At 36.2% G+C, this 10,279-nt stretch overlaps 1 protein-coding gene across 1 annotated transcript; it reads left to right on the forward strand.

Moving 5' to 3' along the window:
* The first annotated feature begins 220 nt into the window (after nucleotides 1-220).
* On the forward strand, nucleotides 221-8,740 carry LOC306864224 (GTP:AMP phosphotransferase AK3, mitochondrial-like). Its single transcript, XM_079408070.1, has 5 exons — nucleotides 221-573; nucleotides 3,317-3,436; nucleotides 3,523-3,695; nucleotides 6,140-6,258; nucleotides 7,468-8,740. The coding sequence occupies exons 1-5, from the start codon at nucleotides 414-416 to the stop codon at nucleotides 7,583-7,585; spliced, it is 690 nt and encodes a 229-aa protein (XP_079264196.1). The 5' UTR covers nucleotides 221-413; the 3' UTR covers nucleotides 7,586-8,740.
* Nucleotides 8,741-10,279: the final 1,539 nt, after the last annotated feature.

Consider the following 10,279-nt stretch of genomic DNA (forward strand, 5'->3'; position numbering starts at 1 on the left):
GAATGCTCTAAAGAAAAAAAATTATTGCAAGCATTGTATAGCCTAATAATGTCAGTGTTTTCAATTAAAGTTATACTTTAAGCAGAAAATCTAGCTTTTGGGGGTCAAGTAGAAACGGGTCCCTGGAAATTACTTCAAAGGTTGAAAACCTCTCTAAGAGATGTAGTAATATATCAATATTGAAGTGCGCACTATTGCAAGTGTCCTCGCACGCCCGCTTGAGCTTTAAAGCACTTCCTGTGATGAGAGGCGCGTGCATCAGAAAAGGACGGGCTTCATGTGGGAATATTTGTGTTTAGACTCCAGAGAGGGCTCCACGTCCCTACAGTCAAGCTCCATAACCTACACTTAACAGGACTGCAGCTGCAAGAGGGAGATATTTATTGGACTCCACACAAAGGTCGCGTTTTCAGATGAACAGGAGCATGGGTCTGCAGACTGTGTTCCGCGCGGTGATCATGGGGGCCCCGGGCTCAGGGAAGGGGACCGTGTCCAGCAGGATAGCGCAGAGTTTCACACTGAAGCATCTCTCCAGTGGAGACATGCTGCGGGCCAACATCGAGGCCAAGACAGGTAAAACAGCTCGGACTATCTCAGGTTTTATTCACATAAACGATTAAATAGCTTTCTCCGCTCGCTGCGAACGCAGTTCAGCTTACTTAAGGGTTAAACGCAGCGGTGATCAAAAAAAACTTCAGCTTCGGTTTTATGCCTAATATCAGGATATAGGCTATAATTACAGGTTATTTATCAGCAGAATTGAGTCTTAACTTCGGTTGTGTCTCAAAACGTAGTGCGCTGCCCATCTAGACAGCAGTGTTCAAATGAGCTCGCGCGTGTGATGCCCAAAGATAACAGTGTTAGTGCACATTTTTTGTTTTCTATCTGCGCTGAAATGCACGAAAGAGTTAACGAGGAAACAGTTCAGCTGATACGTTTCCAGGCCCGCCTCTCTTCTTCTAGTGCTGGTGTTGATTTAAACACTGTCTGGAGAAACCATTAAAGTCCATCTGAGGGTTTCTGTTTGTGTTATTACTCTTTTTATGCGTAGACTGTCTGGTATTTTCAAATATTTGTACTTTATAGAGCTTTTAAAGGCGTTGTCTTTCTTCAAAGAATGTGCCTTGCATACTAAACATGTCTAGACTGTTTACTACAAATGATTAGGCTGCAAATCACACTGAAGCCCAAGCCTGCAGCGCATTCATATTTGCTCCACAATTCAGAGGTTTGCAGGGTTGTACTGTGTACAGTACTGCAGGTTTCTTCTCTAATCTGAGCTCTGTAAATACTGTTCTTGTAGAAGTGTGTGTGTGTGTGTGTGTGTGTGTGTGACAGTGGGGGTGTATGTAGCATCATCAGTTTTCTGGTGTGCAGTTCTCTACCACAGTCAGACTAACCCAGGTACAGCATAAACAAATGAACCATATAGGCTGTAAAAGAATTTAGCCAGATATGGAGCTGCAGGAGATAAATATTTAAATGTGAGTTTCATGTTGTTTCAACTTAAAATAATTTGTTACCCCACTGACTTCAAATATTTAGCTTAGTCAATTAAAATGTTCCAGTTGTCCCTTAAATTAACAGCGAGTAACTTAAAATTTCAAGTTGACTAAACAAAAGTTTTTAAGTCAGCAGGGTAACAAATTATTTTAAGTTGAAACAACTTTTTGAAACCCTTTTTTTTTACAGTATACTGTACAGTTACAACTTAAAGTAAGACCTTAAAGGTATAGTTCACCCAAAAAGTTGCCCTCGTGTCGTCAAAACCTGCATGACTTCTGCGTAACACAAAAGAGGATGTTTTGAAGAATGCTGCTGAACAAATCAGTTCAGTTTACCATTGACTTCCATTGTATGGACAACAAAACATTGAGACATTTCTCTAAATATCTTCATGTGTTCCACAGAGAGGGTGAGTAAATGATGACAGAATATTCATTTTTGATTGAACTAAGTAGATTTTCAGCAGGCGATTTTATATTTCAAGAATTGCTTAAACCAAACGTATTTCTGAATAATTTGTATGTATGTCGATTTTATGAGCTCATATTAATTTTGATAAATTAATTATCTGTACTTTAAAAAATTATATTGTCCATTGCAGAACTATTTAAGCAAACTGTGAAATAAATTAAATATTATTATGGTAGAAAAACCTATATACCTATAACTACTACTCAAACATTTGAGCAGTAATGAGTAGTGCTGTCAAGCAATTAATCGTGATTAATCACATCCAAAATAAACGTTTTTGTTGAAATAATATATGTGTGTGTACTGTATACATTTATTATGTGTATATATAAAGACATATACATACAGTATATATTTACAGGTATATATTTATATTCATATAATTTATATTATGTATAAATATATAAAATGTAAACAACTTATATTTTCTAAATATATACATGCATGTGTGTGCATTTATATATACACAATAAATATACACAGTGCACACACATATATTATGTAAGCAAAAACGTTTTCATGCGATTAATCGCGATTAATCGTTTGATAGCGGTAGTAATTAGTAAGACTTTTTAATGTTTTTAAATATAGTAAAACTATACTATATTTAGTATAACTATAGTATGTGAAAAACATTGTAATTTAAAATAAATGTTGTTTATTTTAATAGTGTAATATCTTGTAATGTAATTGTTTATGTAATTATATTTTATGCAATATAATATATAATATATTCTTTTGATGGCAAGGCTGAATTTTCAATACCTGAATAAAAGTATTAATTAAAAAATAAAATAAAATAAAATTTACTGACAATATTTATTCAGCACTTACCAGAAATGTCACAATGGGTCACAGGACGGTTATTAATGAGTTATTACAGTGTGTGTAGAGCCACATCTATCTGTTACTACAAGCTCATTGTAGTGGTCACACTTCATTTCATTGGAGTTTTAATAGTTAATAGCTAAGCTAAAGGTCATATGATTCTGTAGGCGAGGATGATAAACCTGACATCCTTCAAACCAGTGAATTTAATTAAATGTTCATTGTTGATTAATTTGGCAGTATTTCAAATAATAAAATGAACACCAAAATGTTTATTTTTCTTTTTTTTTGTGATGATTGGCAGATGCATCATATTCCTGTAAATATTTTATTATTAATTAATAATAAATTAATTGTAATTTAATGTTAATAAATAAAATGTATTAATAATAAATAAAATGCAAATAAAATGGACTGAATTTAATAAATACAGATTTTTTTTTACTATATTCATGTCTGAATTTCTTCTGTCCTTACTGAACCACTGATGATCTCTTATGCACCTGCGCAGATTTGGGTCTCCTGATGAAGTCGTGTATCGATCAGGGTCAGCTGGTTCCCGATGATGTCATCTCTCGCCTCATCTTGTCCAGTCTGAGGGGTCTGGAGCAGACCAGCTGGCTTCTGGACGGTAACTCTCACCCCGCTCACCTGAGCCATGTTACTGATTAATTGTGCAGTTTAATCGTGGTCACCATCATCATATTGTCCCGACAGGGTTTCCTCGTACTGTGGCTCAGGCTGAAGCCCTGGACAGCGTGTATGATGCGGACTCTGTTATAAACCTGGACGTGCCTTTCCAGACGATCCGAGAGCGCCTGACCTCTCGCTGGGTGCACCTTCCCAGCGGCAGGGTCTATAATATAGACTTCAACCCGCCTAAGAAACCAGTGAGTCCTCTGATCCTTGTATATTCTATATCTATATTCTATATATTCTATTTCCTCAATCACGTTTAACATCACTTCAGAAAACTTTAGATGATTAAACAATACAAACAGGAAGTCGAACACTCCTTTTCATATGAAAACGCCACAGTGCAAAAAGTACACTGCAAAAAATGGTGTGAAAATCCATGAAAACTTATGAAAACTTTCATTCAAATGACCTGTTTTCTGCAGGCAATAATAGTGACGTGTAGTGAAGTTACTAAAAAAGACTGACATTAACCTTGGCCTGGTTAAACTGGATTAAGTAAATGTTTGAAAACCTGTAATTGCAGCTCTGTGCTGAATTATCTTGCTTGCGTGGGGTTGTGATCCGGTGCTCCGGCACGGCTCCAGCGCGGATGAATCTAATGATTTGAGGTGAATGTGTGGCAGTCAGTCACTGCACCGGTGTGGATACTGTACTTAGGAATCACAGATTCTAGCCTACGTCTTGGAATATATGACCCAAATAAGAATTTTCACCATATATTGCCATCTGAACAAGTAACAAGTCTGCCACGTTTGTTCTGACCAACTGAGGAAAAAACATTACCATAAATCGCGCTACCAATGGTGATTAAATCTAAAGACTGGTTAGCTCACATCACATCAAACCGTGCAAATTATTATTATTGTTATACTTTATTCTCAAATGATTAATGTTAATAACATCAGCATTGCATGACAATGAGTATAGTGTGTATTAGCATGTAGATTTCAATTTCTGTACAGTCTAATCTCTAATTGTCATGCCATTTGAATTTCATATTAAGAAATTCTTTTAACCCAAAAAGCAAACTATGCTTCCTTCGAACTGATTTAAAAAAAAAAAATACAAATCTTGTGTAATCCCAGGCTATCTGTAATCAGAAGCACATTTAAAACTGGAATATAATTTAATTTCATTCACATGTGTTTCATAAACGCATAATCCTTTCTGGATTACAATCCGCCATCAAATTGATATATTTAATTATTCTAGCTGCTGTGAGAAAAGGCTACAAATGATCCTCCACCTGCAGGATCCTCACGTGCGATAGCCTACTAGCCGGGACAACTTCTTTATGTTTACAGATGTGACGTAATGACGCAGTGCCATGCTCGAATCTCCCGTGGAAACCTACCCGTACCACTCAAATTAGAAAACGTTATTATAAACTAACCGTTGTGAATCTGGCTAAAGTAAGGCGGTCGTTTTAAACACTGGCTGGTTATGTACTTGCTCAAATATTGATTTCGGATCATTTTTAACCCAAAAAAGTTACGGACTGCAGCTTTAACTTTACATGTAATATCAAATAACACTTGAAATTATAATCAACATCTTTAAATGTGATTTAGTATGTTAGTCAACACATCAAAATAAATGCACTTCTTTAAAGAACATGAATTAAAACAATGATCTAAAAGTTACTTTAAAATAATACTTGTAATTTGACATTATTAGTGTGTAAAGAAACTCTACATACTTATATTACACTTAAGTGGACATTTCAATACTATTATTTGCAAGTACAGATTTTAATGTGTTTGCTTTCAAACTTTCAAGTACTTTATATATAATATAGAAATATACTATACACACATACATACGTGCGTGTATATATATATATATAGTCTTTCTTTAAATGCTGTATAATAAAATAATAATGAGCTGTAAAAAGCATTGAACCCTAGGTAAAATCTGTGTTAAACTTGTAAGGAGTCCGACGAGTTCCTGTGGTGAAAGTAGGTCATGCTATTTCACAACCTGGCACTCAAGACAGATATGAACACTTCTGTTCACTAAGGAATTTATTCAAGGAACTTTGCTCTCATCCATGCAATAAAACTGGAGCTGGCAGAGGAAGTCATGGAGTTCCTGTCCATTTATCAAACAATGTCAGAGAAATAAGGAATCACAGGGCCAGAAAAATGTTGCTTAAATAGTTTTTGCTGTACTTTAAAAGATAGCTTATCTTCTAAGAGTAGAGAGTTTTATAGAAAGTAAAACTGAACAAAGAATAGCTGTTTATATTCAAGATGTTTTGTCTACTGCCACAAAGCCAGTGAGTTTGGTTTTTGTGACACAAAACTCTTTCCTACTTGTTACATTTGGTCCTCTTTGCAATTATTCTTTAGACAGCAGTTGAGTGCGTGTTAAACTAATACAGCACAAGCCCAGTGTGAAACTGTGTTTGTCAGTGTTGCTCAAATACAGCTCAAGCTTATGTCAACACAAAACTGTTCCTGAAGGTCACCTCCGTTCAGCTCTGGAACTTATCAGCGACTGCCAAAGATTGTTGGCACGTTCAATGCATGAATTCTTGAGATACAGCAGCTTTATTGGGTGATTATGGCACATTTGAAAGTGGGCTCTTTGTGGTGGAGGTGGCCTGCAGTGATGTAGTCTGTGTTGTGCACAGGGTCTTGATGATGTCACAGGAGAACCGCTGGTCCAGAGAGACGATGACAGTCCTGAAACTGTGTCCAGGAGACTCAAGGACTATGAGAGACAGACACAACCAGTTCTAGAGTATTACAGGTACTGTACAGGAACCACAGCACTTTAGAGCTGTTTTACACGCGTGTTTTCTTTATGATTTATGTTGAATGAAAGAATTCAATAACACAGAAGAAAATGTTCAGGAGATTAATAAAGGAATAGTTCCCCCATGTTCTGTCATCCTTTCACACTCAAATGATTCTAGATCTGGAATAATTTCTTTCTTAAGTGGAAGCAAAAAGAAGATATTTCGCAGAACGTTAATGCTACTCTTTTCCATACAACGAAAGTGAGGCTGCTGAGCTCTAAAAAGGACAAAAGAAACACAGAAGTAACATAAATATAGTCCAGACATTTTTTTTTCTTTTTTTGAAAATCTTCCTCAAATCTCATTTGTGTTTTTGCACATTAAATTATGTGTTTGGTCTTGGCGGAATAGATCTGTAACGCTGCTGCTGCAACAAAGTACCGAGACTTGCTACTGCCAATACATCCACAGACATATTGCTGTGAGCATGTAAGAAATGCTGCTGCTGCACATTTAACATATATGAAATAACACGTGAAATTAACCCATAGCAGATCTATACAGGTGGAGCTGGTGAAGGTGGAGGGTTTCTGGAGTGCACTGCAGTGCAAACTGCTACTACAAACGTTAACTATTTGAAAAGTATTTGAATGTTGAGCAGCGAGCTCATTGGCTACCGATACAGGAGAGAACCAATCAGCTGTGACATGCGATGATGATGTCATTATGTCATACTGTGTTAGATCTATTGGACTGCGCCATCTAGAGTTTCATGCCAGAACTTTGTATTAATGTCTTAAATTCTTTCAAACATTATTTCAAACAACCAAACTCTTTTAACGTATCAGTTCCTGGAGCTTTTATTTAAGTGGAATATTACAGAAGTGCTGTAAACTACTGCCCATAACTGAACCTAGCTCATGATGCAGTACAAAATATATGCTAAATTCTCAAGCAGAGATTGAGTTTGCAGTGCTTACTGTGAACCGAGAGGCTTGAAACATAAACTTATTTCATCAACTCATAAACCCCTTTCTAGGAAACCCCATGTCACTGGTTCTCCAATGTCCGGTCAAAGGAATTAAAACTCATTTATCTGAGATTTTGGGATGATGATGATGATGAGGTAGAATGATTCCTGATGGACTGATGGTGTCATTTAATATGAATAATGATGTGTTTAGGTCATTACATATGATATTCTCTTTGTAATTGAACAGGAGTAAAGGAGTGCTGGAGACCTTCTCAGGAACTGAAACCAACAAGATATGGCCTCACGTTCATGCCTTCCTGACCAGGAAAATCCCAGGAAACCAGCAGGCTATGGGAAAAGTGTGATTCCACAACAACCTTGAGGACTTTCACCACAGCTGAAGTACACTGTTGGACTCGAGCACAATGCACCTCTGTGGCCTTAAGCGGTCTACTGTATTTGTCCAAGCCTTTGGTGTCCCCATCTGGTTTAATGCCTTTGTGTGAAAGTTAGTGCCAAACTAGAGGTTTATGGCCAAACTAGTCTATTACTGAGCTCTAGTGCTGTCATCTTAATGAAATAAACCCAGCTTAGAGAGTTAGAGGTAGGCATGCTAATATTATTAGATGACTCCAAAGTTAACAATTCTCAGCTTTCCACTTAGAAGTAGTGGCCAACCATAAGATTTTTTTTTTCTTTTAACTGAAGTGGCTGCAAAGTTTGGACACAGCAGCTCCAAAACATTCCTGTTTATTGTCCATAATGGCATTTTAATAATATTAAAATTTGTGCATACTAGAGAAGTATTAATTTAAACATTTCACAAATGAATGCAGAGCAAAATTACAACCCAGACCTGATTTTTGAATATTCTGTCATTTTTGTGCGAACCACTGTGGCCTTAATTAGCAAAAACACTGTCTAATTATGAGTCTGATGACTGCGTGGTGATTTTTCTATTGTAGATCATTTGAATGTTAATATTTTTTGCATATTCAAAATAATGTATTTTTAATTAAGAAAAGTTTGCACAATACAATAAATAAAAAAAGGGAAAGAAAATCTATGTGATCATAATTTATAAACTGTTGTTTTATAAGTCCTTTTTGCATTGATTAATCACTATTATGTGGTTATGAAGCCCTAGACCACAAATGAAGTGCAAATTGTTTATTCATCTAATTTTAATGGCACAGTTTGCGAATTGAAAATCTGCTATTGAATAATGGAGAAATTAAGTATAATGCAAAGCATGGCATTTCAGAAACAACTGCAATAAACAGTGAAGCTCAAAACTTTTTAGTTTTTCTTTTGGTAGTGAATCATAGGAACAGGTGCATCTGAAAAAAAAATAATATCATGCAAAAGTTCATTTTTTTTGTAACTTGAAACTTTCATATATTCTAGATTCATTACATGTTTTGATGATTAGAACTTACAGCTCATGAAAGTCAAAAATCCAGTATCTCAAAATATTAGAACATTTACATTTGAGTTTCATTAAATGACCATCCCTACAGTATAAATTCTGGGTATCTCTTGTTCTTTGAAACCACAATAATGGGGAAGATTGCTGACTTGGCAATGATCCAGAAGTCAATCACTGAGACCCTCCACAAAGAGGGTAAGTCACAGAGGGTCATTACTGAAAGGGCTGGCTGTTCACAGAGTGCTGTATCAAAGCATATTAAACGCAAAGTTGACTGAAAGGAAGAAATTGGGTAGGAAAAGGTGCATAAGGAACAGGGATGACCGCAAGATTGAGAATACTGTCAAGCAAAGCTGATTCAGACACTTGGGAGAGCTTCACAAGGAGTGGACTGAAGCTGGAGTCAGTGCATCAAGAGTCACCACGCTCAGACGTCTTCAGGAAAAGGGCTACCAAGCCGCTTCTGAAACAGAAACAACATCAGAAGCGTCTTACCTGGGCTAAGGAGAAAAAGAACTGGACTGTTGCTCAGTGCTCCAAAGTCCTCTTTTCAGATAAAAGTAAAGTTTGCATTTCATTTGGAAATCAAGGTCTGAAGTCGAACAAGAGCTGCTTGAAGTCCAGTGTGAAGTTTCCACAGTCAGTGATGATTTGGGGTGCTGTGACGTCTGCTGGTGTTGGTCCATTGTGTTTTATCAAGTCCAGAGTCAATGCAGCCGTCTACCAGGAGATTTTGGAGCACTTTATGCTTCCATCAGCTGACAAGCTTTATGGAGATGCTGATTTGCTTTTCCAGCAGGACTTTAGCACCTGTCTACAGTGCCTATACCCCTTCCAAGCGGTTTGCGGACCATGATATTACTGTGCTTGATTGGCCAACACGCCTGACCTGAACCCCATGTGGGATCTATGGGGTATTTTCAAAAGAAAGATGAGAAACAGTCAATCCAACAATACAGACGAGCTGAAGACTCAATAGTGCCTCAGCAGAGCCACAGACTGATCGCTTCCATGCCATTCCTCACTGATTTTGAGATACTGGATTTTTGACTTTCATGAGCTCTAATCATCAAAATTTTTAAATGTTTTACTTTACATGTAACGAATCTAGAATATACTAAAGTTGAACTTTTTGAAACAAGTTACAAAAAACCATGAACTTTTTCCACGATAATCAAATTGTTTGAGCTGCACCTGTATATACAATACAGTGCGTGTATATATATATATATATATATATATATATATATATATATATATATATATATATATATATATATATATATATATATATATATATACACACACACACAGAAACATATACATACATACAGGTGCTGGTCATAAAATTAGAATATCATGAAAAAGTTGATTTGTTTCAGTAATACCATTCAAAAAGTGAAACTTGTATATTAGATTCATTCATTACACACAGACTGATATATTTCAAATGTTTATTTCCTTTAATTTTGATGATTATAACTGAAAACTAATTAAAGTCCCAAATTCAGTATCTCAGAAAATTAGAATATTGTGAAACTGTTCAATATTGAAGACCCCTGGTGCCACACTCTAATCAGCTAATTAACTCAAAACACCTGCAAAAGCCTTTAAATAGTCTCTCAGTCTA

The sequence above is a fragment of the Barbus barbus genome, assembly GCF_936440315.1.
Source record: "Barbus barbus genome assembly, chromosome: 45".
In the NCBI taxonomy this organism is placed as follows: Eukaryota; Metazoa; Chordata; class Actinopteri; order Cypriniformes; family Cyprinidae; genus Barbus; species Barbus barbus.

What these genes read in the sequence shown, in the direction of transcription:
- LOC306864224 (XM_079408070.1), top strand. Translation starts at nt 414, where the DNA reads ATGAACAGGAGCATGGGTCTGCAGACTGTGTTCCGCGCGGTGATCATG. An exon ending in CAACATCGAGGCCAAGACAG is followed by an intron (nt 574 to 3,316) that starts GTAAAACAGCTC and finishes GCACCTGCGCAG; the next exon opens with ATTTGGGTCTCCTGATGAAG. An exon ending in TCAACCCGCCTAAGAAACCA is followed by an intron (nt 3,696 to 6,139) that starts GTGAGTCCTCTG and finishes TGTTGTGCACAG; the next exon opens with GGTCTTGATGATGTCACAGG.